General features: G+C 43.8%; 1 protein-coding gene across 3 annotated transcripts in view; it reads left to right on the top strand.

The window, feature by feature from the left end:
- Positions 1-27,301, top strand: part of TENT2 (terminal nucleotidyltransferase 2) — a 128,248-nt gene that overhangs the window by 73,757 nt on the left and 27,190 nt on the right. For all 3 annotated transcript variants that reach the window (XM_068122547.2, XM_068122546.2, XM_068122549.2), the window contains exons 4-7: positions 4,287-4,509; positions 12,341-12,455; positions 16,072-16,163; positions 17,865-17,928. In XM_068122547.2, the coding sequence (XP_067978648.1) occupies positions 4,287-4,509; positions 12,341-12,455; positions 16,072-16,163; positions 17,865-17,928 (494 nt within the window). The remainder of the gene's footprint in view (positions 1-4,286; positions 4,510-12,340; positions 12,456-16,071; positions 16,164-17,864; positions 17,929-27,301) is intronic.

Raw genomic sequence — 27,301 nt, 5'->3', positions numbered from 1 at the left:
TCACCAACTCTCGTGCTCTCCCTCTCGTGTCTCTCTCTCTCTCGAGCCAACTGCCCAAAAATGGCGTTTGGCACTCGCTAATATCTCCTGGCCGGTGACGTCAGCCCTGGCGCGCTACCAACCAATCAGTGTCTTCCACCTACTCGTTGGCTCGCTCAGGCCCCTTCATACCGCGCTACCCCCAACACTCGTTCTCTGTTCCGTGGTCATAGCGCGTGGCAGTCGATCTGGTTAGGCCCGTCGGAGGTGCAACCGGTGGCGGTGCCCTGGCTTTGTTTCCTTGCCTGTTCGTCTTTCACAGTCATGTCAGGGAAAGGGAATCGTTATTTAGTGTTGCAATAAAGATCCTAATTAAGTGTCTAAGTGGTTGTGGTGCCAAAAGGGACAAAGGTTTGGCTGACCAGGTGAGACACACAAGGGTGCTACTCTTTAATCCCTAACTCTACTTAACACACAAACCTCCTGGTAGGTTCACGAGTATACTCCTTACCGACAAAACGCCTCCACATGAAACTTATTACAGGGTAGATTCCTTACCGCGACAGACGAATACCTACCTACACAGATCTATCTGGCTCTACATATTGCTACCTTCACCGACGTAACAATATCTCCCACAACTCCCGTCGGCCCTCGCGCTTTTCTACTCTTCATTGCTTTTATCACTTCCTCAACTTCCTTCTCAGTTATCTTCTCTGCCGGTCCTAAAACTTGGTTACTCTCTATGTTGTCATCCCATTCATTCTCTGTATTCAACAGCATTTCCATATATCTTTTCCATCTTCCTTTAATTCCATCTGGGTCCACAACGATTTGTCCCACTAGCCAAACATACCTATACCGGCTAGCCAAACATACCTATGTTTCGTCACTGTCGCCGATTTGGGAAGAAATTTGTAATTTGTTCAGAGTGCCTTTTGATGAGTCACCCAATCTTTGTGTGATAATTAACTTCCTCAAGCTAATGCTAGCAGATGGTCACCAAGATAAATGTCCATCACAGGGATGACTCACTTTGCGATGCAATGCCCTGCATGTGAAGCACCAATCAGACAGTTGATAGTTGGGTCAGGAGTCAAACCCAGTCTAGACAGCTCGAAGGCAAGTGTGCATTCATCATCCCATCGTACAAATCTAACCAAGGCTAAATGGGTCAAATTGCAAGAAGGTTGCCGAGTGTGTAACTCGGTGACATTTACTCGCAATGCAACTTCCCATTAAATGCTGTAAAGAAAAACAATAACTCTTCCCTCTCCACAATTTCCATCTCGCATGATGCAGCAATTTCGGTAGTAAGGCCTCAATTTTATGTGAAAATGTAGTGGCTACCAGAGTTGGGATATATTCCATAAAATTGCACAACAAAATGTAATGTTGAAGAAGACAAAAATATTTGTTTTTGCCTTGTATTATGTCCAGAAGGGAGAAGACAGAAATTGGCGCTTGTATTTGCAACACCATCAAGAAAAGGTCTTGTGAATGATGAGGGTGGATGCGTATCTCGGTATTCAGGATGGCAAAATCTATTCACAAAACTTATTTTGCATTTAAACTGAATATTCACCATTTTTTGTAAGGAAAAGAGAAAATAAGAAGAGGGAGGGTTATATCCAGTTGTTACCTCCACCCACTGAAGATGGACGGAGGTTATGTTTTCACTCCTGTATGTTTGTCTTTTTGTGCAGGATATCTTAAGTTGTTGACTAGGACGAATTGATTCAAATTTGGTGAAGATCCGAATCCGGATACGAGCACTTTTTAATTTATGAAATGATTCTTCGCCTTCAATTGAGAGAGGGCCAAAAACGACATGTAGTATGATATCTCAAAACGTTGTTGATGAGTTATGACAAAACTTGGTGGATGAGTTGGTTAGGTGACGAGAACAAGCCGATTTAAATTTTGGTTCAGGTCCGAATCCAGATCCGGCCTATCAGTGAAACACAAAATGTGAACTTATCAGCCTGGTGGAGGTATGCGCTCTCGTTCTGGATAGTTTTAAACCTTTTACTGATGCCACTGAAGGAGGATGCATGAAGTTGCCATTTTTTCTAAATTTATTTATAAAAACATAAAATGAACCCACCTTTTTGTTCCATGATGTTTTTGATACCTTCTCCATCTGCTGTCTCTCAGCCCTTCAAACTACCCTAACTTCCAGAATGGAAGTGTTCTTCCAGTAACCCCTCCTGGTTGTATTCCCAAAATCCGACTGTTCCTCACTGTTTTGTTACTCTTTTCTCCCATTTATGAAACTGGAGTCCAGAGGATCTTCAATCACACTCTTGTTTCCAGGGCTTCAGACAGGTTGTGAACAATCATCCCGTGTCATTCCACATCCCTACCCATTATCTTTTGTACCCCGATCAACCATCCCTCTTTCTTGCAGGTTACTGTCCCTATCCTCTAAACCCCACCTTTTTCCTCTTTTGTGAGTTCATTCCCTTGCTTGTGCTCCCTGCTCCATTGTCACTATGTTTCCTTTTAACCCTGTCACTTTGTACTTCCATGAGCCTATAATCTTATATGCAGTCACGTGAAAAAGTAAGTACACCCCATGTAAAGTTTTGACTTTTTCAACATACAGCTATTTGATCTTCATTTCAACAATATTGATAGATAAAGGTGATATAATATAACAAATATCATGAAACATTTACATTTTGTAGTCCATTGTATAATTTAAATAAACATAAATGCAAATTTCGCATGTGGAAAAAGTAAGTACACCCCGACATTTATCACTACTTCAAATATCTAAAATTAGAATCAGGTGCGCACCAGCTCAGGTGCAAATGATTGGAACATCGTTAGAGAGGATCTTGGAGGAACCTGTCTTATTTAAATCTCAGACATTTCGTTTGGTTTGCTCTTTGTTGTTGAAGTGTGCGGCGTCACCATGCCGAGATCAAAACAGCTCTCTGAGGCCTTCAGAAAGAAGGTTAGAGATGCCTACGAGTCTGGGAAGGGATTTAAAAAGATCTCCAAACAATTTGAAATCAATCATTCGACTGTCCGGAAGATCATCTACAAGTGGAGAAGATTCCAAACAACTGCCGACTTGTTCAGGCCAGGCCGCCCCAGCAGGTTCAGCCCGAGAGCAGACCGCAAGATGCTGAAAGAAGTCTCTAAGAACCCCAGAATGTCATCACGGGACCTACAGGTAGCTCTTGCCACTGTTGATGTCAAAGTGCATGAGTCTACCATTAGAAAGAGGCTGCACAAATTTGATCTACATGGGAGGTGTGCCAGGAGGAAACCTTTGCTGTCCAGAAAGAACATCAGGGCAAGACTAAAGTTTGCCAATGAACACCTAGGCAAAGACCAGTACTTCTGGAACAATGTGCTCTGGACAGATGAGTCAAAGGCAGAGCTATTTGGCCACAGTACCAGAAGACATGTTTGGTGAAAACCAAAGACAGCATTTGACCACAAGAACCTGATATCAACTGTAAAGCATGGTGGTGGAAATATTATGGTTTGGGGCAGCTTTGCTGCATCAGGGCCTGGGCAGCTCACCATCATAGAATCCACTATGAATTCTTCATTGTACCAGTGGGTGCTTGAGGATGATGTGAGGCCATCTGTCGGAAAGTTGAAGCTCAACCAAAGGTGGACCTTGCAACATGACAATGACCCTAAACATACCAGTAAATCCACCAAGGAATGGCTGACAAGAAAGAAATGGAGGGTTCTGGAATGGTCAAGTCAAAGCCAGGATCGAAATCCCATCGAGATGTTGTGGGGGGATTTGAAACGAGCTGTGCATGCAAGAAACCCCTCAAACATCGCACAGCTGAAAGGATTCTGCATGGAGGAGTGGGCAAAAATTTCTCCCAGTCGATGTCAGAGATTGGTGGACAGTTATAAGAAACGCCTACTTGAGGTTGTTTCTGCCAAAGGGGGCAATACCACCTATTCGAGCCAAGGGTGTACTTACTTTTTCCACATGCGAAATTTGCATTTATGTTTATTTAAATTATACAATGGACTACAAAATGTAAATGTTTCATGGTATTTGTTATATTATATCACGTTTATCTATCAATATTGTTGAAATGAAGATCAAATAGCTGTATGTTGAAATATGTTGAAAAAGTCAAAACATTACATGGGGTGCACTTACTTTTTCACGTGACTGTATGTAAAGATGTTGCTGTTTGTTTGACTGCATTGTTAGTTGACTAACCCTAATATTGTCCACAGTCATATAACTGCATTGTTATTTTATGAAATCTGTATGTGTATATACAGTACATAGTGTTTTTATCTTGCGACCACAACAGGCGAAGATTGAGTGCCCTTGAACATTCAGACTGTAAACATCAGAGGTTGCAGGAAGATTGCTCTCCAAGCTTGCCGCCTGCTGCTCGTGGAAGTTGTTCTGATTTTCAACCCGGTTGCTCCATCCCAGGAAGCAGCCTGGCTTCTGCGTCGTTGCTGACTTCCAGAGCAGACACATTGAACCTTCCCATGCAAAACTTTTCAGCTCAAACCACAGAGGATAAAGTGAGAAACCAAGACTGAAAAAGGGTAACAGAAGCCCTGTTAGAGTAATTAAATTAAAAAATTCTGCTTGTATATTTTTGTTTTTCAGGGTATCTCAAAGATGTTTACACATTTTAAAGGGTGTCTCAAAAAGATGTATATACTACTACTACTACTACTACTACTACTACTACTACTACTACTACTACTACTACTACTACTACTACTACTACTACTACTACTACTAGTCCCAATGCCCAACTAACGGATGTAGCGACCCCATAACTACATCCAGGAGGGGCTACTGGAAGAACACTTGCATTCTGGAAGAGTTAGGGATGTAGCGACCCCGTGAATGTTGGTGGAAGGTCTTCCACCTTCTTCCAACATTCACGTGGGCTAGCACCAATCTCTGGTACACTGGCATAACCAAGATAGTCTTGGGCCTCCTTGAGGACGACGCCATGTTGGATCGAGTCGGTGACCATGGTAGAGATTTATGGCAAATTCCAGGGAGATATGAGCCAGTACATGTTCACTCAAGTGGTGGATGTGTCCAAACAAGGAATAGCATCTCCTTGCAATATCGAGTGTGATCGGGCTGATTGTAGTGATCTCACAGATGGTCCTGTTTGATACTCTATCATACCGTCGAACCCCAAAGATGTGGAGTTGACATCGCATATGGAAAACTTGTAGGATATCTTCGTCATTTTTCAGAAGGATATGGGTGTCTTATTTTATCCATGTGATGTATATACAGTGCCCTCCATAAGTATTTGAACAGTGAAGTCAAATTTGAAATTAATGCTATGTACTCAATAATTTTTTGGTTTGAGATCAAAAGATGAATACGTTGCAAGAGTACAGAAGGTCATCTTTTATTTCTTGGTATTTCTATGTATATATATGTTTCACCATTGTGGAAGAATAGCACTTTTTATGTTCAGTCCCCCCATTTTAGTTACGGTAAACATAAGTATCGGAACAGATTAACTTAAAGCAAATTAATGTGGTATAATAATAATTGATTGCATCCTTTGCATGGAATAACTGTATCGAGCCCTGTGACTCATTGACATCACCAAACTTGGTGTCTTCCTTTCAGATGCTTTGACAATCCGTTACCGCAGCCATTTTCAGTTGTTGTTTGTTTTGGGGGGTTTCTGTCATTAGTCTCCTCTTCAGCAAGGGAAATGCATGCTCCATTGGATTTAAATCAGGAGATTGACTTGCCAAGTCTAAAACCTTCCACTTTTTCCTTCCGATGAATTCCTTGGTTGTGTTTTTTTTTTTTTTTTTTTTTTTGTATACAAGATCGAGGCTCGTGAAAGAGCGAACATTAATCACACAGAAAGACAAACCGACACATAAAACATATAACATCGGGAGCGGTAGACAAGATGGGGAGAGAGGGGGAAGGACACAAACACAACATTTGAGAGCAGGGACCGAGAGACATGGAGACATCGAGAGATCTGAGAGAGGGCGAGGGCTTTGGGGGGGGGGGGGCATGGGAAGGGGGCGGTGGGAGAGGTATAAAACATATGGACACTGCCAGGACTTCCAGGAAAGAAGTTGGAATTTCAAACAAGGTGGATCTGGGGTGAATTAGCGGGGGTAGAAAAGATCAAGGTTTTGGATGGGGGAAGATAAGAGATGGTGGTGAACAGCTGTTTTAAAGACCTGGAGGGAGGAGTGGGATTGAAGGGAGTGAGGGAGTTTGTTCCAGAGGCGGGAGAAAAGAGGAATGAAAGAGTGAAGGTGAGCAGAGAGCCGAGATTTCGGCAGTTTAACCATCAGAGGGTTGCTGGCAGATCTTGTGCGACCTGTAGGAATATTTGGGGGACAGAGCACAGAGAGAGCTGGGGGTGCAAGGCCGGAGAGGAGTCGGTAGAAGACAGAAAGACCAGCTACCTGCCTGCGGTGAGTGAGTGAAAGGCCCTCAGAGATAGCTTCATCGTGGGAGATTCCAATAATTCTGAAAGCTTTGGTTTCAACAGCGTGAAGCCGAGCTAGGTGTGAGGCAGGAGCACCGGCCCATAGGGGAGAACAGTATTCCATTGAGCTGCGGATGAAAGCCTTGTATGTGGTGAGGAGCTCAGGTGTGCCGAGGAAGGACTTCGCACGACGGAGGATGCCCAGTCGGCGACTGGCTTTGGAGGCCAGCTTGGAAATGTGGTTTTCCCAAGAAAGATCATGGCAGATAGTGAGACCCAAAATCTTGAGCGACAGAACTTCTTGGAGAGGATTGTTGAGAAAGTAGATGGGAGGGTTGTCCAGTCGATCTTTTCGGAGAGACATAGTAAGAGTGTGAGATTTGTCAGGATTGAAAGACATGTTCCACTTGTTTGACCAGTCTGTGATTTTGTCCAGGTCTTCAGAGAGTGAGGAGGCAGCAGACTGCCGATCTGAGGGAAGAGGAATGGAGCGGCAGAGAGTGGAGTCATCAGCAAAGAGATAGAGAGGATTTTCGAGAGAGTCAGAGAGATCATTGATGAAGACCAGAAAAAGCACGGGGCCCAGAACACTGCCTTGGGGAACTCCAGCCTGAACAGGAAGAGGAGATGAGAGAAACCCATTCAGGGCCACACGTTGACGACGACTAGAGAGGAAGTCCGCCAGCCATGCGTGGAGATTTCCATGGATACCAAAGGAGGAGAGTTTGGTGAGCAGTGCGGGGTGCCAGACCGTGTCGAAGGCACGTGATATGTCGAGGGAGACAGCTCTAATTTCCTGTTTGGCATTGAGGACCTCCATCCATTGTTGAGACAGCAGAAGCAGCATGTCCAGAGTAGAGTGACCTGGTCTGAAACCAAATTGATGATCAGAGATCAAGCCATTGGAGAAGAGGAAAGATTTCATATCCGAAGCAATGATGGATTCCATGACTTTGCTGATAATTGGGAGAAGGCTGATTGGTCTGTAGTTGCTAGGATCTGTTTTTGCACCTTTTTTGTGCAAAGCGGTGATGTTGGCTGATTTCCAAGCAGATGGCAGTTGACCTTGAGCAAAAGAGAGGGTGAAGAGAACAGAGAGAGGGTGAGATAGAGCAGCAGAGCAGGATTTTAGGACCCGTGGGCTGATGCCGTCGGGTCCAGTTGCAGAATCAGAGTCGAGGGTTGACAGAAACTTTTCCACCTTGTCAGGAGGAAAGGACACGGAGTCCAGGAGCAGCAGGGTACGACTGGGTATGGTGGGTACAGAGAGGGATGGGTTTGGGACACAAGATTTAGAGGCAAACACAGAGTTGAGGCATTCAGCTTTTTCACGTGCGGAGTCAGCTGTGTAGCCGTTTGAGGTAAGGGAGGGGATGGAGGGGGAACAAACACCAGAAACGGATTTGACCAGACGCCACCAGGATTTGGAAGAGGGAGACAGATAAGAGAGTTCGGTCTTGAGAACGGAGAGATATTGTTTCCTGGCTCTCCTGAGGGTGGACACACACTTGTTTCGGGCTTTGTGAAAGGAAATGAGATTTCCTTCCGTTGGATTTGCTTTCCAGGAGACGAAGGCAAGTTGTTTCTGGGCAAAAGCCTCACCACAAGATTCCGTGTACCATGGACGGGAGGAAGGGTATGACAACTGAAGACGAGATGGGATAAATCTGTGCATGAGAGAGAGCAATTTACTTTGGAAGAATTCCCAGGATGAGTTGATGTCAGAGGTGGTAGAGATGGGGGACCTGTCCAGATGATTGATGGCTGCTTGAAGACCGTGCCAGTTGGCCTGAGTGAAATGCCAGACTCGTCGACGCTGAGCAGGCTCCCTGAGGATGGTCAGAGAGATGTCCACTTTAACAAGGACATGATCAGATGATCCGATCGGAGCAGAAGAAGAGCAGCAGACATTTTCAGGGAAGTTAGTCATAACCAAGTCCAGAAGAGAAGATGTTCCGTTGACTGAGATCCGGGTCGGGAAATTGACAGATTGTGTCAGTCCCAGTGAGTCGCAGAAGTCCTTTGCTGAGGAGCCATGGCTGGTGAGAGAGGTACCCACACCCAGCCAACTGGCATGATGACAGTTGAAATCACCACATATGAGGAAGAGAGAGTTGGGATGAGTAGATAGAAGTTGGTCCATATCATCAGACAGCGAGATGTAGATGGAGTCATCACTGTTTGGTGGACGGTACAACACACATATGAACAAGAGGTGGGAGCGAAGGGGAAGCCGTAGCCAGAGGTATTCCTGGGGGTGAGGTGGAGAGAGTGCAGTGCAGGGCGAGTGAGGAAGAGAGTTTTTGATAAAGATAGCAACCCCGCCTCCAGGACGAGGCTCAGGTCTATCATACCGGAGGAGGGAGTAGCCCGGGAGAGATACTATGGAATCAGAGACATCATAAAGGAGGAAAGTTTCTGTTAAGCAGATCACGTCTGGTTTGACAGAAGCAACCTGTATGGAGAGATCAGTTAAGTTTGAACGAAGGCCCCGGATGTTTGAGGTCCATACCGTTAATGAAGAGGAAGGGGGAGCATCAGATACAGAACAGGGGGGAGGAGGGGTAGGGTAAGATGTGGAAGAGGTGGAAGAGGTAGGGAGAGCTGTTGAAGGTGTGTCAGAGATTTCAGAATAGCTCGGAGAAAGGGAAGGATGGGGCGGACAAAAGGTTTGATGGTGATTGGGTGAGCCACAATGAGGTGTTATTTGAGGAGGGGGAAGAGCGAGGCAGAAGGTTGGGGGAGATGGAGGTGAGAGTTTGAAGGGGGAAGAAGCGGGGAGGACGCTTTGAGGAGGGGGAGTGAGAGGGGGGAAATTGAGAAGCAATGAGGGTGGGGAGATTTGAAGGGGAGGGGTGAGGGGGGAGTTTGGGATGGAAGGGACAAGGGGAGGGATTTGAAAGGGATGGGATATGGGGGAGATTTGGAGGGGAGGGGTGAGGCAGGAGTCTAGGAGGGGAGGGGCGAGGGGGCGTCTTGGCGGGGAGGGGTGAGGGGGTAGTTTAGGAGGGAGGGGGCAGTTTAGGAGGGAGGGGGCAAGGGGGGAGATTTGAAAGGGATGGATGATGGGGAAGATTTGGAGGGGAGGGGTGATGGGGAAGATTTGGAGGGGAGGGGTTATGGGGAAGATTTGGAGGGGAGGGGTGAGATTGGATTTTTGAAAGTGTACGATTTATGGGAAACGAACATTTATTGCAAAATGAGTTTCTTGTGACCTTCGAGTTAAAAATACGTTTAAGGACGCTGGATGGAGGATGGAGTGCAGGAGAGTTTAGGGAATGTAGAAAAAAGGCACTATAGGAGATGGATATTTTTTTTGGGATGAATTGATTTGGTGAGCAAGTCGAAAGCAGCCTTTTAAAGAAGAAGAAAAAGGTGTTATAAAATATGACGGAATACATAACTTGAGGGGAAAGTGTAAACATTGAAGGTTAATGAGTGAAAACTATCTGGGGGAAATGGGGGAGAAACACGTGGTCGAAGAACGAACGAACGAATAAGAATGAATAAACGAATGAGAACAGAGAAGGAAATGTTTTTTTTTTGTTTTTTTTTGTTTTTTTTTTGAGTTGAGATTTACACAAGGAAGTAGGCTATGGGTGAAAAGCCTGGGAATACAGAGAACGAAAGTTATTGGATCACAAAACGATGGACCGCTGAGAGAAAAACAAAGCCTCAAGGTTGTACAGTGCACACTGTACAAGGCCTCAAGACACGACACGAATTAACACGATTTTCAATACAGGTATGAAAGATTTGCACCGAAAAATCTTCGTCGGGACACAATATACGTACAACACCATAAATAAATACAGTTTTAACGAAAATACAAATGGGAACAATCACTTAACTTCGATTTCAAATCGTTCGCGACGCGGCAAAGGCCTTGCTCGCGACACGGCAAACAGACGATCAATTTATGAAAGATAAACACCGAGAAACAACCAAAGTTGCACACAATAACTTCACACACCGAAAGATAAATACAGTTTCGACAAAATACAATTGTGAACAGACTTAACTTCGAAAAACGTGGAGACCGTGTGGAGCTTCGAAAATCCCTCCCACCGTCTCCGAGATCTCGCGAGACTCGTGTTGGCAGTGTTTTGGGTCGTTGTCTTGCTGCATGGTGAAGCGCTGACCAATGAGTTTAGAGGCATTTTATTGTGTACACTGCTGCCATCATTAGTTACATAAAGATGAGTTAGCAAGTTCTAGAGGCAACCATGCAAGCCCAAGCCATGACACTACCTCCACCATGCTTCACAGATGAGGTAGTATGCTTTGGGTCATATGCTGTTCCCTCCTTTCTCCACATTTTTGCCTTTCCATTGCTTTGGTAAAGTTTTATCTTGGTCTCATCTGTCCATAAAACTTTGTTCCAGAACTCTACTGGCTCACCTCTGTACTTGGCAAATTCTCATCTGGTCTTTCTATTTCTGGTGCTGATGAGAGGTTTGCATCTTGCGGTGTAGCCTTTGTCATTCTGTTGTTGAAGTCTTCTGCGAACGATAGGTTTTGATACTTTCACCCCTGCACTCTGGAGGTTGTCAGTGATGTCACTGAGTTGTTTTAGGGTTCTTTTTCACAGCTCTGATGATTTTTCTGTTGTCAACTGAAGTTGTTTTCCTTGGCTGACCTGGCCATTGTCTATTGGCTAAGTACACTAGTGGCTTTTTATTTTTCAAGATATTCCAAATTGTTGTATTTTCTTTTCTCAATTTTTGTGTGATTGTTCTGATTGAATCCTCCTGTTCATTCAGCTTCCAGATCGCTTGCTTTTCTTTCATAGACAGTTCTCTGGTCTTCATGTTGGTTTATGCATACTGACTCCAAACCTACTAGCTTTTATGCCGCAGACTCCCAAGGCAAAATCAAAGGCTAAAACCAAGACTAGACATTCACAGCTCCGTTTTATGTGAACAATCAATGCAATAAGAAACACCTGTCAGTCATTTGTTCCAATACTTGTATGCTTACTGAAAATAGGGGAACTGATCATAAAAGGTGTTATTGTTCTACAATGATAAAACGTATATGCAAACAAATACCAAGAAACAAGAAGACGTCATGCAGAGCATGATACTTGCAAAATCCCCCCCCCCCTCCCCCCAAAAGGTTTCCATTGATGCAGAAAATTGTCCATTTCATCAAGGTTAAAATTGACGATCTTGATACAAGCTCGGGTCAATCGGATGAAAATTGACGGGGTTTCAGATGAAAATTGATGATTTTGGAAGTTTGACCTTGAGTTGACCTTTGACCTTTTGACCACAAAAATAGTTGGTTTTCCAATTTAGTGACTCGATATACAAATGCTGTTCAATTTTTAAGTCAATCGGATTTAAAATGGTGATTTTAGAAATGCGACTTCCAGATGACCTTTGACCTCAAAATCAATAGGCTTCTCAATGTGACGACCTCTATACTACAACTTGGTGAAGTTTCATGACTATCGGTTTAGAATTGTGACCTGTAGGCCGGTGACAAACAAACAAACAGACAGAATAACAAACGCAACCGACCAATATACTTGAAAAAATCTTCGATTTTGCAAGTAATAAATGCTGACCTTCTGTACTCTTGCGTCATATTGCTTTTTGATCCCAGTTCCAAACTTCCTGAGTATGGAGCAATAATAACAAATTTACTTCACGCAATAACTTCACGAAGAGTAGGTGAGATATCGCCGGCACCCTGGCCAAATTCCAAATTTCTGCCCTGACTTCCTGTGTCGGAGTGGCGACCCGTCCATGATTGTTACCCGAGCCATAGAAACTGCTTCACCAGCACCGACACTTTGTGTAGGGCATGCATGGTTCATGATCTGATCTTTATCCTGGGTTGAGGTTTTTTATTGATTTGATAATTGGTATTATTTGTGATTCTTCAATTTCTTTTTTTCTTGGCAGTTGAGTCAGCAAGTGCTTCAGCTCTACAACCAATGCCAGCTGTTCTATTCACACTGGCAGGTCAGGGAAGGTCTAAGGGAATCGTTGCAGCACGAAATCTGCCAGGTCTTTCCCTGTGAGTGTCTGATGCAAGTCGTACCTTATTAATGCACTATCCAATGTCCCTCTTTGCTTTGTGATCTCATCAATCTATTGTTCAATATACAAGAGTGTGGATGACTTCTGCTTATATATGATGGATTATTTGCTCCTGCAAAGGACAGTACTAACACTGTATTTCACATTGGGTTTTCCTTGGGCAATCTGTGATTTGTTTTTTGAGAAGTGTAAACAAAGTTTATTGATTGCTGTTTAATTGAATGTATGAGGATCCTACCGAAAGTCATGAGCATGCTTATTATACAGTAAAACAAAGGTAGGCAGCCTACATGTAAGAAAACTGATATTGTCGAAAGTAACCGGACATACCACATTACTTTTCTACAAAATCGCCAGAGCGATCCACACATTTCTGCCAGTGCTGCACAAGCTTTAAAATCCCACTGTGGTAGAAGTCTGCTCAAACACGTCACAACCAACTATGCGTGGCTATCTGGACTGCCTTGTCGTTTTCATAGTGCTGGGTTCTCATATGATCTTTCACGGGCCCAGACAGATGGTAGGAGGTCAATTTGGACTGTATGGGAGTTGGGGGAGCACCTCCTGGCCATTCTTTGAGATTTCCTCTGATGTCAGACGTGTAGCTTGAGGTCTAACATTGTCTTGTTTAAAGATGACAGCTTTTTTCATCGGGCGCTTTTCCTGAAATGCACGTTTCAGTTTCTTGAGTGTCTGAACACGAGCAAGCCACGTTGATGGTTTCCCCTTTGGGCAGGAAATCGGCCAGTATGCAGCCCTCGGAATCCCAGAAGATGGTTCCCATAACATTGCTGGCGGATGGTACTCTTTTGGCCTTCTTAGTTTTTGGAGATGTGGAGTGATGCCATTCCATGCTTTGCTGCTTGTTTTTGGGGTCGAAATGGTGGAGCTAGCTTTCATCACCATTCACGATATGGAACAGGAAGTCATCTCCCTTGACAGCATGTCTCTGAAGAAACTGTGATCCATGTTTTTTGCATCCATGCATGTGCTTTTTTGCATTCCCCAGTAAGCAAAAAGAACCCAGCATGAACAAACTTTTCGATTACCCCAAATTCGCTATCATCTCCTATGTGGCATGGTGTCCCAATGCCAAGCAATGCTGCGATCTTCCTAACCATCACGTTCAGTCCTCAATGATGGGCACATCAAATTTATCCTCGTTGCGTTCAGTCATGGCGTGTCTCGGCCGACCTCAGTGTGGCTGATCGGTGATGTCAGTGTTTCTATCTTTGAAGTGTTTCACCTACCTTCTGACAATGCTAGTGCCCATGCAGGCATCTCCATACACCATCTGTCATTGACACCGATATTGCCATTATGGATTGTGGGAACACAAGTAGTGTGCATGCGATGAGCCTGTGTTTATATTGCAGTGGTAAGATGGAGAGATGTCTCTAATAACTCGTGTTCCACTATATTTGGCACAAACGTGTGGAATCCACTGATGCAAATGGCTTTTGGTACGGCACTCGCACATTCACTGTTCAAAGTTGAGTATTCCGAAGAAAGTTGCATGTTGTTGATTTGGAGTTTATATTGCACCAATTTTTTTTTAAATTTAAAATCTCAACTTTTTCAGCACAATGGTGATGTATTTTTTTATTTATATATATGATCCACCACGCGGTAACCCGGGTTGCCCCGTGATTTTTAATCATTTTACATAATCTATTTTAGGGGGAGTGTAACCCGGGTTCGTGTGATAGGAAAATCCTTTGTGTTATATATATATATATATATATATATATATATATATATATACAGACTTGGCATTTAATATGGAATTTTTTTTTTGTGGGGGTGAACTTACTTTTCAAGATGTCTTAGAACCAAAAGTTCATTGGAATTATGTTGAAATTATTCTCGATTTTGTTAATGTGACCTTTAAAAGAAACAAAAACCACATTTGACATTTCGAAACAAATAAATTGATCCTTGAAAGTGATGTAAACTGATATCGAACTCAATTCATGGACAGTACTTTGTTAATCTTCTGTATGTTTTCCAGAAGTATCTCTTTATTTTGCACATTAGCCAAAAAAATTTTGAACAAAAGTTAAATTACGACTGGGATTACGGACAGTAAAATTACAGTTCAGTACTTCGTGTAACCCCCACGAGCATTCAGGAGAGCACGTACACGTTGAGGCATGCTGTTCACGAGATTTGCCAAGGTTTGGACAGGAATTGCTTGCCATGCAGTGACAATAGCCTGCTGCAATTCACGCACAGAGGTCGGCTGCTGGTCTAAGTGGTCGATTTGACACGTTAATTCTGCCCACAAGTTCTCCATCGGATTAATATCTGGGGACATGGCAGGCCACTCCATATGCTCGACACCACGGTCAGCAAGAAAGTGTTGGATCATGCGAGCACGATGAGGCCGTGCATTGTCATCTTGGAAGACAAAGTTTCCTCGAAAGGCTGCATGAGCAAATGGAAGCAATGTATCTTCCAGAATGGCCCTGTACTTGAACTGGTTCAAGTTTCCATTCAGAACAACCAGGTCAGTTTTGCCCCCTACATGAAAAGCAGCCCAAACGGTCACCCACTCACCCCACCACCTCCAGCTTGGACTCTTGGCACTATACAACCTTTGTTGTAGGCTTCATGCACTTGTCTGCGCACTCGGACGCGGCCATCTTGACGATAGACCAGAAATCTAGACTCGTCACTGAAGATCACGTGATTCCAGTGTCCTGGCTGCCATTTACGGTGCTCTCTGGCCCACTGCAATCGGCGCTGGCGGTGTTGTCTGGTCAGGCGTCGCTTTCTCAGGGGACGCCTGGCACGATAGCCTGCTTGAACCAGTCGTTGGTTGACTAGCCTTCTGGATACAGGCACATTTGTCAGTTGCTGCCACTCAGCCCTAAGCCGATTAGCTGACTTGGTACGGCCATTGCGGACTAACCGGTGCAGCTGGCGATCATCCCTCCTTGTGGCTCTGCGGGGACGTCCTGGCCTCGGTATTGGAGTAGGGACACCCCTCTGAGCATTTCGTTTCAGGATCTTTGACACCTGACCTTGAGTGATGCCATACTCCCGAGCAATAGCACTCTCTTTCATGCCGTAATTTCGTACAGCCACCACTCCATGACAAACAGCATTGTCGAGTTGACGGACCATCTCCAGAGGAAGCGGCAATAACTTTTGGAGACGTGCAGCAGTTGTTTTCCACTAATACAGAACGCAACAACCCTTGTATACCCGACTGTGAAGCCAATCGTCAAATGCACCTGTCCGTACATTTTGCCACGCCACCTGTGATATAATCCTGTTGTTGACTTCTTGCTGCGACAGACAATCAGTGACATGGTTCTTTTAACAAATAAATCGCCAAAGTGTAAAAGAAAGTCACCAGATTGATATACTGAGTTAAGAAAGTAAACCCAAGTCAAGAAAAAAAAAAAAATTCCATTTTAAATGCCAAGTCTGTATATATATATATATATATATATATATATATATATATATATATATATATATATATATATATATATATATATATATATATATATATATATTTAAACTTTATCTGATGGTAAGCACAATCCAGTCCTTTTGAATAATCTTTCTCCTTGATCACACAGACAGTCTGCTCTACCTCGTGGGTTCCTCTATCAATGGCTTTGGCAGCGACACTAGCGATGGTGACCTCTGCCTTGTGTTGAAACATAGGATGGTGCGTACCAGTGAAAGCACGGATTATTGTGGTCCGTCATTGTAGTGAGGTGTGGGCTTAAAAGATTAAACCATTTTTGGGACCGGGTGGAATGTTTTTATGATGTGATGTGATGAAGTTTTGGAATGCCAGTGTTTCTCAACGCCAACTATGTATTTATCAGAATGCAACATCAGCATAACAGCCATAACATGTATATTTTTCTTTTAACACGAGCTATTTTGTGCTTTTCCACTTTTCTGCTCCACGTGGATTAAAATTCCATATTCCAATGTACTTGCTAATCTCGTGTTCTCTTATGTTGTATGTGATGAACCCGTTTTAAACTCCATGGTGTTACAATCTGTACAATGAACGGGTTAAAAAAGAAATCGATATAATCGTACCGGAATTCTTTTCTGCAACTTCCACAAATGGTGGTGGTGGTGGTACTTGGTGCTATTGTTTACCGAGTCACACCCTACTTGTTTAGAAGATAAACCTCATAGACAATAGAGAAACACCAGTACTTAACATTATTTTTGTTTGTTAGCAGATGTTACCATTTTGGGCATGTGTGGTAATTTTAGTATTTGATTAAGGTTTTGTTGTTTAATTTAAATTTGTTATTCATGCGAATTATATCAATATGCTTCCTTTTTCACACTGATTGGTGATGCAGCCGCTAATTTGCATATCTGCTGTTCACCTTGGCTATAGAGTCAGAACTCAACATATGAATGTATCAAAAGCTTGATGTATGTCCATGCTGTTGACACGTTCCTGGAAAATGCCGAGAATGTCAGAACCACAAATGTGGGGGCATTGCTTCAATGGGAAAAGGGAGGATAGGTTCCTGGCGGTTCCTGAATCGAGGACATTCCTGCGAATGTCGAGGAAAATCCCGCGAATGTCGAGGAAAATCCCGCGAATGTCGAGGAAAATCCTGCGAATGTCGAGGAAAATCCCAGGAATGTCGAGGAAAATCCCACGAATGTCGAGGAAAATCCCGCGAATGCCGGGGCATTGCTTCATTGGGGGAAATGGGGGACAGCTAATTGCACTAATACATGTGGTTTGAACTGCACTAATAGATGTTTCCATTCCCTGTACAGTAACTCAGGGGGGTACAGTGACAGTGACATGTTGCGCAGATGGTGGGACATCCCATGAAGCAATGTTCAGAGTGAATGGTGGGATATCCCGTGAAGCTATGTTCACAGTGTGAATGGTGGGATATCCTGCAAACCTTGATTATAACGCGGCTAAAATATTTTTGTGGCTGCAAAAAACCGTGAATACGCAGGACACGGGGCCACAAATGTGAAGCAGGTCGCAATTTTATGAACTGCGAATATGTGGAACCTGCGGAACCCGCGAATGTTGGGACCACAAATGTTGGGGTCCGACTGTACTTGTTCCGTTTCAATAATCAATTTTGATTTTGGCTTTCTAAGTTGTATGACTTGGAGCATGCCCCAAAAACTCATAAGCTACTTAGCTTTCTTTACAAAAAGGTCGTTAACTGAAGAATGTAATTTATATTAGTGAAGTGCTTCAAGTGAATGGCAATTTGTAACTCTTGTATCCATTTTATTTGTAGGGGATTTTGTCAGGGGGATCGCCGTTGTTATAATGTGTAAAGTTTTAAAAATAATTGTTTATTATTTTATTAATGTTTACTTGCATGTGCCATTGTTGTTCTGTTTGTGTGCCTTTCAGGTAAAACAAAGGATGGAGGTACTATCTACCCTTCAACAAGTAATCAAAATATTGCACAAACTGCGTAAGTTTATTTGCTGTGTTGCATTATTTACTTCGCACTCATGCAGTGCATTTTTCTTTAATGAAAGGAATTGTGACGATGTTAATCCGAGTATGCTAACTGCTGTGTGAAGCAAGGCAAAGGTATCGTTTTTGAGGTTAACCCTTTGTGTTCTGCCTCTTTTACTTTGATGAAGGGGTTTTATTTATTTATTTATTTATTATTGTTATTTTTTGGTACACATCGTCAAGGTTCATGAAAAAGCTAGTACTAGTACCTTGAATGGATCAGAATATAAATTGACAAAAATAAACAGTAGAAACAGGGATGAAACACCAACAGCGGAGTTGAAGGTCAAGATAGAGGCAGATTTGGACCAACCATGGGTGTGGGGATGAAATGGCGGCAGGAGAGGGCGCATGGGGAGAACAGAATGGATACAAAAATAAACTCCAAGGAGGGAAAACTGGGAGTTTGGAAGGAGGTGGTATTGGGGTGGGGGAAGGTGGTTAATGAGGGTAGAAAAAAAACCTTTGATTTGGATTGGGTGTGATTTGAGATAGTGGTGAAGAGCTGTCTTGAAAAACCTGGAGGGAAGTGTGAGATTGCAGAAGATGTGGAAGTTGGTTCCACAGGCGATAACAAAGAAGAACGAATGAATGGACATGAGCAATGATCCTGGGTTTAGGTAGTTTCATCAGAAGGGGGTTGATGGTGGAGTGTGTGCCCTGCAGAAACCTGGAGGAAGGGGTGAGCATGGAAACAGCAGAGGGTGCAAGACCAGAAAGGAGGCGATAGAAGATGGAGAGACCAACGACCTGACTGAAATGGCGATTGTGCTAGCCAATACATTCAGATTCATCGTGGGAGATTCCATTAATTTTAAAGGCCTTGGTTACCACAGAGTCAACCTGAGCAAGATATGAGGCAGAGGTGCCAGCCCAGAGGGGAGAGCAGTACTCAATCAAGCTGAGGATGAAAGCCTTGTACACTAGGGCGGGCCATACTTTTTTTTTTTTGGAAATCAATCGAGAGGGGTGTTCATATTACGTATTTTGGTGTGTAGAACACAAATCTGAGGTTTTTTTAAAATTCTGATAACCCTAACCTACATCAATTTGCAGTTGATTATTATTAAATTTTTGATTCTTTTGCTATTCTTCTGGAAAAAAAGAGAAGTTTTTTATTTTGAAGTTCGGGCTTTTATTTTGGTAACTTCCTGTTGGGACGGCAGTTGTAGCCATCTTGTTGCTGAAAGCTCGATGTTGAGGAGGTTGGCAATCCTTATCCATCCGTCTTCTCTTCTCTTCTTATGGCAATGCCAGTAAGTACGTTTTTGATAAGGAACCTGAGGAACAAATAGATAATAATTTTAGATGTAAATTACCTTGTTTTATATTATATTTGTTAATTGATTTGTGTACTTACCTATTGCCAGCCTGAGTTACATGTGAAGGAAAATAGTGACCTGTGAAGTGAATATTTTGACGGTTTTCTGTAATACCTGTGTAATACCTTAATATCTGTCTGTAGTGGATACTTACCTGTGTATTATTGTTTTTATTTCAGTGTGAACTACTAAAAATGGCTCAAGTCAGAACAAGGATGAAATCAAGTTCTCATTTAAGTAATCTTGTTGGCACTGGGCAGGAGCTGTCGGTGTCTGAACTGCCAACTGTGAGGGATATCCTGAGGTATGGCATCTACTTGAGGGAGCAAAGTGAAGATGACAGGAGGAACTACCCAGTGGACCAGCTCGTGTCTGACATCTAGCCTGGTCTGATTTGTCAGTGGAGCAAAGCTAATGCTCTTTTCAAGCCTCCTGTTATCAATGAAAAGGTGACCATCATGTCCAAGCTCAAGGAGGTCTGGAATCAGGCAGTGAAGTTTTCTCTTGGGAAGGGCAAACTTGATGCCAAAGAGAGGTTCATTGTCAAGTTAGACAAGTTATTTGATATTTTGACTTGCAAGTGTCAGATTACCAGTTGTGAGGGGGGAGGCTGTGAGGCCGGTGAGGGCTGTGTGATCCAAGCCCACATTAACTGTTCCTGCAGCAGAGAGAAAATGATTCCTGTGAAAGATCTTCCCTACATTAAGGGACAGAAAGAGAAGGTTGGAAGTAAAGGACCCCACCAAATGGGGAGCCCTGATCTGCCAGAGCACAAGAGACAGGTGAGGACATTGGAAAGGCAGGAAAATAAAAAGAATGCAGAGAAAAGGAGAAGGAGCAAGGAGGAAAATGCTTCAGCAGCAGAGAAGGCAGCCAGGAAGGATGTTGAGAGATTTTTGTCAGATGGTGATGAGGATCTGGAATTGGAGAGAAGTGGTGCTGAAGATGAGTTTGTCACTGAAGTTGAGCTCTTCCCTGAAACTGACACTGAGCCTGCAGCTTCAACACAGGTCCAGAAAAACTATGATGAGATTCCAAACATTGCCCTTGCTAGTGTAAGGTATGGCATAGGGCTGAGGCCAACTGCAGCGATAGCAACTGCAGCTCTGATTGATGCAGGAATCATCACAGAAGACAATACAAGTAAAGTGATTGATAAGAACAAGGTCAATAGAGCACAGGAGAAGTTGATGACAGAGCTGGGGGAAGAGTTTGATGAGAAGTGCAGGGAGTAGGGGGGGATCTCCTGCATCCTCTTTGATGGGTGGATTGACCTGACCAATGTGATGATGGAAGCTGAGGGCAGTGACCAATCTTTTCCTGCAAAGATCAAGGAAGAACACTATAGTGTTGTTAGTGAGCCTGGTAGCTACTATCTGTTCCACTTTACCCCAGAGAAAGCAACTAAAGAGGAGTCACATGCAGAGCAGATTGCTAAGGTCCTGTTTGCCTGGCTGAAAGAGAGGGGTTTTGATAAGACCTTGTGGGCCATTGGAGGAGACTCAACAAATGTCAACACTGGTGTGAAAGCTGGAGTAATGTGGCAGCTGGAGCTGCACCTGGGGAGAAAGCTGGTCTGGTTCGTGTGCAACCTGCACACTGGTGAACTTCCCCTGCGCCATCTCATTGTTCACCTTGATGGCCCTACTCTGTCAGACAACACATTTTCCGGGCCAATAGGAAAGCTCCTTGCTTCTGCTACAGACTTGGATATCAATCCAAACTTCACCCGGATCTTTGTTGGCCCTCCACTGATCAAGCTGTCTGACAAGGCCATTGAAGATCTCTCAACTGATCAACACTATGGCTATAAAATTGTCTGTGCAATCAGGGATGGAGTGCTTCTTGCAAGGCTGGCTCTAGTGGAGATTGGACCAGTAAACCACAGCCGCTGGCTCACCACAGCGAACAGACTTCTCAGGCTCTGGGTGTCAAAGCATGGACTGACAGGAAAGAACCAGAAGAATCTGCAATTCATTGTGGAATTCATCATTGGAGTGTATTATCCATGTTGGTTCAACGTGAAAGTCAAGCACTCCTGGATCGAAGGGCCTAGGCACATCTTGTTTCAGCTGGACTGCCTCAAGTCCCAGAGGAAGGAGGTGCTGGACCTTGTGATGCCGACTGTGAGAAGATCTGCTTGGTATGCCCACAGTGAAGCCATCCTCCAAACACTGCTGTGCTCTGAGGATCAGAAGGAGAGGACTGAGGGGGTGGAGAGAATCCTGGCCATCAGGGGAGAGGGGGACCCAGACACTCAGCTGGGGGACTCCTCTGTCAGGACCAGAAAGACACCTGACATCAACTGTGATGCTTCCAGCATTGGTAACTTGATCAGCTGGTCGGAAGGTGTGTCAGAGCCACCTCTCACCAGCTCCCTAAGCACCTCGGAGGTGAAGAACTTCATCAACACCCCCATGGAGGTGCTCAACTGGCCTTGCCACACACCAAGCATTGAGAGGGTTGTTAAAATGGTGACTGAGGCTTCTGCAAAGTACTTCTCACAGGTAAAGAGGGATGGAGGCATCAGGGCTCAGGAGACCAGCAGGAGGCTGATGTCCAAGAATGAGTCAAAGCAGGACTTGTGCAACCTGGTAAAGTTCAAGAAGTAAGGAGATTGATCTTTGTAATTGTAACCAGTGATATACATACAGTTCACCTGTTAATAAATATGTACATTTGATTTGGCTGTGTCAATATGAATGATTTCCCTTATATCTTTTAATATCTTATAAAGGGGTTCGAAAGGGTAAAATTAGCAATTTAGAAATACAAATTGATGTAGGTTAGAGTTATCCTATCAAAAAAATTAACTCGTATTTGAATTCCCCATAAAAAAACACATAATATAGGCACCCCTCGTGTTAGGATTTCCTTCAGATTGATTTTGGCACCTGAGTATGACCCGCCCTACTTGTACAGTCACGTGAAAAAGTAAGTACACCCCATGTAAAGTTTTGACTTTTTAAAACATATTTCAACATACAGATATTTGATCTTCATTTCAACAATATTGATAGATAAAGGTGATATAATATAACAAATATCATGAAACATTTACATTTTGTAGTCCATTGTATAATTTAAATAAGCATAAATGCAAATTTCGCATGTGGAAAAAGTAAGTACACCCCTGCATTTATCACGACATCAAATACCTAAAATGAGAATCAGGTGCACCAGCTCAGGTGCAAATGATTACAACATCGTTAGAGAGGATCTTGGAGGAACCTGTCTTATTTAAGCCTTAGACATTTCGTTTGGTTTTCTCTTTGTTGCTGAAGTGTGTGGCGTCACCATGCCTCGATCAAAAGAGCTCTCTGAGGCCTTCAGAAAGAAGGTTATGGATGCCTACGAGTCTGGGAAGGGATTTAAAAATATCTCCAAACAATTTGAAATCAGTCATTCGACTGTCCGGAAGATCATCTACAAGTGGAGAAGATTCCAAACAACTGCCAACTGCCAAATCCACAATTTTTTTTTTTTTTTTTTTTTTTTTTTTTTTATTTTATTTTTATTTTTTTTATTTATTTATTTTTTTTTATTTATTTATTTTTTTTTTTTTTATTTTTTTTTTTTTGTATACAATATCGAGGCTCGTGAAAGAGCGAACATTAATCACACAGAAAGACAAACCGACACATAAAACATATAACATAGGGAGCGGTAGACAAGATGGGGAGAGAGGGGGAAGGACACAAACACAACATTTGAGAGCAGGGACCGAGAGACATGGAGACATCGAGAGATCTGAGAGAGGGCGAGGGCTTTGGGGGGGGGGGGCGTGGGAAGGGGGCAGTGGGAGAGGTATAAAACATATGGACACTGCCAGGACTTCCAGGAAAGAAGTTGGAATTTCAAACAAGGTGGATCTGGGGTGAATTAGCGGGGGTAGAAAAGATCAAGGTTTTGGATGGGGGAAGATAAGAGATGGTGGTGAACAGCTGTTTTAAAGACCTGGAGGGAGGAGTGGGATTGAAGGGAGTGAGGGAGTTTGTTCCAGAGGCGGGAGAAAAGAGGAATGAAAGAGTGAAGGTGAGCGGAGAGCCGAGATTTCGGCAGTTTAACCATCAGAGGGTTGCTGGCAGATCTTGTGCGACCTGTAGGAATATTTGGGGGACAGAGCACAGAGAGAGCTGGGGGTGCAAGGCCGGAGAGGAGTCGGTAGAAGACAGAAAGACCACCTACCTGCCTGCGGTGAGTGAGTGAAAGGCCCTCAGAGATAGCTTCATCGCGGGAGATTCCAATAATTCTGAAAGCTTTGGTTTCAACAGCGTGAAGCCGAGCTAGGTGTGAGGCAGGAGCACCGGCCCATAGGGGAGAACAGTATTCCATTGAGCTGCGGATGAAAGCCTTGTATGTGGTGAGGAGCTCAGGTGTGCCGAGGAAGGACTTCGCACGACGGAGGATGCCCAGTCGGCGACTGGCTTTGGAGGCCAGCTTGGAAATGTGGTTTTCCCAAGAAAGATCATGGCAGATAGTGAGACCCAAAATCTTGAGCGACAGAACTTCTTGGAGAGGATTGTTGAGAAAGTAGATGGGAGGGTTGTCCAGTCGATCTTTTCGGAGAGACATAGTAAGAGTGTGAGATTTGTCAGGATTGAAAGACATGTTCCACTTGTTTGACCAGTCTGTGATTTTGTCCAGGTCTTCAGAGAGTGAGGAGGCAGCAGACTGCCGATCTGAGGGAAGAGGAATGGAGCGGCAGAGAGTGGAGTCATCAGCAAAGAGATAGAGAGGATTTTCGAGAGAGTCAGAGAGATCATTGATGAAGACCAGAAAAAGCACGGGGCCCAGAACACTGCCTTGGGGAACTCCAGCCTGAACAGGAAGAGGAGATGAGAGAAACCCATTCAGGGCCACACGTTGACGACGACTAGAGAGGAAGTCCGCCAGCCATGCGTGGAGATTTCCATGGATACCAAAGGAGGAGAGTTTGGTGAGCAGAGCGGGGTGCCAGACCGTGTCGAAGGCACGTGATATGTCGAGGGAGACAGCTCTAATTTCCTGTTTGGCATTAACTATGAATTCTTCATTGTACCAGAGGGTGCTTGAGGATAATGTGAGGCCATCTGTCGGAACGTTGAAGCTCAACCGAAAGTGGACCTTGCAACATGACAATGACCCTAAACATACCAGTAAATCCACCAAGGAATGTCTGAAAAGAAAGAAATGGAGGGTCTGGAATGGCGAAGTCAAATCCCGGATCTAAATCTCATCGAGATGTTGTGGGAGGATTTGAAACGAGCTGTGCATGCAAGAAACCCCTCAAACATCGCACAGCTGAAAGAATTCTGAATGGAGGAGTGGGCAAGAATGTCTCCCAGTCGATGTCAGAGACTGGTAGACAGTTATAAGAAACGCCTACTTGAGGTTGTTTTTGCCAAAGGGGGACAATACCACCTATTAGAGCCAAGGGTGTACTTACTTTTTCCACATGCGAAATTTGCATTTGTTTATTTAAATTATACAATGGACTATAAAATGTAAATGTTTCATGATATTTGTTATATTATATCACCTTTATCTATATAATAATAGCGTAAGGACTCGACTTTGTTATCCCTTTTACGCCGCACCCAGTGACCCGATGCCCACGGCACTCATGGATTTACGATCTACGAACCGCGCTCTTTGTTTATCACGTACAGCCATACTCGAAAAAGCTGAATTAGCCGATGTTGGGGCCCAAAAGCGTCCAATTAACTGCCGATACGACACCATCTTACGACGCCATCGTATTGGCGTCTGCTGGGCGAAGGCGAAGCGAGCCGTCCGCTGATTGGACAGTCGAGTGGTGTGAACATGGGTGGTGTGAACCAAATGGTCTTTTTATTCCCTTGAACATTTTAAATTAGGATATATAAGGAAACGTCTTTATCGTCATTTTAATAAAGTTAAATGTAGTGACGTTGCGATACTCGGGGTGCGTTGCATAAATCCTCGTAACTCAGAGAGGTGTAGCAGGTGGCGAGACGTAAGGAAGCTTAAAGATAACGAGCTGAAAACAGATGAACGATATGTCAATCTCTTTCTACACCGAACGGAAATAAAAGTATGAGAGTGGGAAGGCATGGCCTGAGCACTTCAAACAGAGAGGACTGATTGGACTTAACTTAAAGAGAAAAAATTGGAGGTTAACGGAAGAAGAAGATCCCATGAGCGCTCCCCTATGCCATCCATAATGGTACTCTATCCATACACCACATCCTCCCTTCCGTGGATGTTCCACGGGTTTCGGCTAGTCTATCAATATTGTTGAAATGAAGATCTAATAGCTGTATGTTGAAATATGTTGAAAAAGTCAAAACTTTACATGGGGTGTACTCACTTTTTCACGTGACTGTATGTGGATAGGAGTTCAGATGTGCCAAGAAAGGACTTGCCCAGTCGGCGCCTGGCGTTGGAGGCCCAACTTTGAAATGTGTTTTTCCCAAGAAAGATCATGGCTGATGTTGAGTTTCAGGAGTTTGAATGACTGATCTTCCTCTAGAGGATTGTTAAGAAAGTAGATAGTAGGGCTTGCTGGAGAGGGGAGAGTGTGAGATTTGTCTGGATTGAAAGACATATTCTAAGTGTTTGATCATCTTGTGTTTTTTTTTTTTTCAAGTTCTGAAGAGTGCAAAGAGGCTGCAGTCTACCTGTCTGAAGGATGAGGGATGTCACGGCAGAGGTTGGAGTCATCAGAAAATAGATGAAGGGGATTTTCCAGAGAGTTAGAGAGACCATTTATGAAGATCAGCAATAGGAATGGGCCCAAAATACTGCCTTGGTGCACTCTAGCCTTGACAGGGAATGGAGATGAAAGGATTTCTGTTGAGAACCACATGTTGGCTATGAGATCAGAGGAAGTCAATTTGATGTTTGTGAAGTTGGCCTTGGGTGCCATAGCAGAGGGTTTGGAGAGCAGAGCAGGATCCTATGTTGTATCGAAAGCTTGAGGTATGACCACAGAAATGGGCCTGATCTCATGTCTGCCATCTAGGGCCTCCATCCATTGTTTGGTGAGTAGAAGCAGCAGGTCCATGGTGGAGTGACCTGGTTTGAAACAAAATTGGTGATCTGAGATGAGGTTGTTGAAGAAAAGAAAGGATTTCATGTCGACTGCGATGATGGATTCCTTGACCTTGATGCTTAGAATTAAGATAATAGGTCTGTAGTTGAGGGATCAGTTTTTTCGCCTGACGACTTGAGAGCAACTGAAGGGAAGTAAGTCAAACTTAGTACAAGTATGTATACTGATGGAATAAACGGATTAGATTATGGGGTCAAGAGGTCAAAGGACAGAGGTCCTGTTAGGTAAAAATTCTGTTGATGAACTAACTTGTGAACCAGTGATGGGATTTTACCAAACTCAATATAAGTACAGTGAAACCTTGACTTATGAGTGCACCAACTTACGAGTTTTCCGAGATACGAGCCGTCGCTCGGTCGATTTTTTGCTTTGTGATGCGAGCCGAGATCTGAGTTACGAGCGAGCGAGCTTACGCCACCCGCCACTAGGTGGCCCAGCGAGTGTTCAGGTCTCGTGGTTATCTTGCCGTGCAAGCATCTCTGCCGTATCGCTGTTGCTTTGTTTTCGCATTTTGTTTATTTTGGAAAATTTCTTAGTTTTAACCATGGGTCCTAAGAAATTGAGTGCCAAGGGCAGTGCTGAGAAGAAGAAAAGGATGATGTGCTTGGATATAAAACACGTAATCGTCGAAAAACATGAGCGAGGTGTGCGTGTTGTCGACTTGGCGAGGCAGTACGATCGCAGTACTACGATATGTACGATTTTGAAGCAGAAGGAGTCGATAAAGGCTATAACGCCAGCCAAGGGCTTTAAGATTATTTCAAAGCTCCGGACCTCTGTCCATGAAGAAATGGAGAAGTTGTTGTTTGTGTGGTTGACAGTGTCAGTAAATACAGTGAGTAAATACAGTGAGGAGTGTGAGTAAATACACTTAATAAAACCAGTTTATTTCTTTACATTCTCTTTTATTATGTACAGTATATACGAGG

The sequence above is a fragment of the Myxine glutinosa genome, chromosome 7 (genome assembly GCF_964187855.1).
Source record: "Myxine glutinosa chromosome 7, kmMyxGlut1.1, whole genome shotgun sequence".
NCBI lineage: Eukaryota > Metazoa > Chordata > Myxini > Myxiniformes > Myxinidae > Myxine > Myxine glutinosa.
The sequence above is the reverse complement of the archived record's forward strand: the minus strand, read 5'-3'. Positions and strand labels throughout refer to the sequence as shown.